This window comes from Heliconius melpomene, chromosome 7 (genome assembly GCF_056956725.1).
Source record: "Heliconius melpomene rosina isolate 202511_hmr_F chromosome 7, ASM5695672v1, whole genome shotgun sequence".
Taxonomy (NCBI): Eukaryota; Metazoa; Arthropoda; class Insecta; order Lepidoptera; family Nymphalidae; genus Heliconius; species Heliconius melpomene.
The window spans coordinates 8,479,742-8,481,186 of NC_140395.1; the positions used below are offsets into that span (position 1 = coordinate 8,479,742).

Sequence of the window (1,445 nt, forward strand, 5' to 3'; positions counted from 1 at the left end):
TTGTTAAATTTCTGTCACTATATCATAATCCCCTCGATGAATTGGATCACCTTTTAGTAGTGCAAGTATGAAGCAATACAAATAGATGAAGAAAAATATTAAATAATACACAATATATATCATAACAGCTCTAAGATGTTTTTTCAATTGACCCCTATTGTGAATTTCCGCGGGGTCATATGCGCCTAAATTACCTTGTGGTATTGTAAAATATTCAAATGTCAACCATATCAGCATAGGCAAATTCAACAAAAATAGTATAACCTGACCATGTAATAATAATAAAACAGTAATCAAGGAATGGGCTATATATTTAGGTAGCAGCCAATAATTTAATTTTTCACAGCACTCTTGGGCGTTTAAATAATCACATTCTAAGTCTGATAACGTAATTATATAGTAAACTAAAAGAAACAAAATTGCACCGCTATCGATCAGAGCAATGGAAAACAACAAGGTTTCAGCTAATATCATAACTACTTTTACACCACAACACTAAAGCTTTATAAGCTCGCTTAATAATATTAGTGTTTATACTTCAATTTATAAATATATTAACACAAATCCTTCGCACAATGGATTAATCTATAACATTTATTTTAAAAATTCAATGATATGAAAATTATCACAAATATAGAACAGAATTGAATAGATTATTATTTATTATAGTGTAGTAGATATGTGTAGTGTAGATTATAAAGAATAGAAATGTACTTCTGTCACAGATAATAAAATCAATCAATAAACTGCGATTATCTATATTATCATAACATAATATTTTATGATATTATGCCATATTATGGCAATTTAGTTTACTCAATAGTTATAAGTTATCACTGAAATTACATCAAGTATATAAGTATGTAAATGTAACATACTTATATACTAGATAGCTATGTAGTAAGTATATTCTAGATGTGTAGAAAATATATTTTAAATATGAATTGATGATAGATCCAGACAGGCCGAGATATTTTAGTAAACTAAAGAGAGATTTCGTTTAATACCTATTATTATCTAAGCCTATTACTTTTTTTATATTGAAATAGGCTTATTGCGTTTGACTGCATGAAACCTGAAGCAGCGTTGATGCGGTCTACGGAGTTACACGCTTGCCTAATAAATACCTATTCACTGTTTTTGAGAACCCCTAGACTGTATGTTATAGAATATACATAAGTACGTTGACAATGAATTCCTCAAATGAAGAATGCAGTCTCAAAACGTTTTGTTCGTACGTTAGGAATTTCCACCATGTAAGAATGGGATGCATTCGCATACTTCAAGACTATCAACTAATTTATTTATCTTCTTAGTTTTATGGTGTAGGCATTTCCATCAGTATCTAATTGGGAAAGAAATGACAAAACTATGTATATTATGTAGTGTTGCCTATTAACTATTTATATAAGAAGGAGCATAAGTGAATAAAAAATAAAACAACA

At 28.8% G+C, this 1,445-nt stretch overlaps 1 protein-coding gene across 1 annotated transcript; it reads right to left on the bottom strand.

Moving 5' to 3' along the window:
- Positions 1 to 3: 3 nt before the first annotated feature.
- Positions 4 to 544, bottom strand: cnir (cornichon-like protein). Its single transcript, XM_085188826.1, has one exon. It carries the CDS (start codon positions 472 to 474, stop codon positions 4 to 6), a length of 471 nt encoding a protein of 156 aa, XP_085044952.1. The 5' UTR covers positions 475 to 544.
- Between the last annotated feature and the right edge of the window lie 901 nt (positions 545 to 1,445).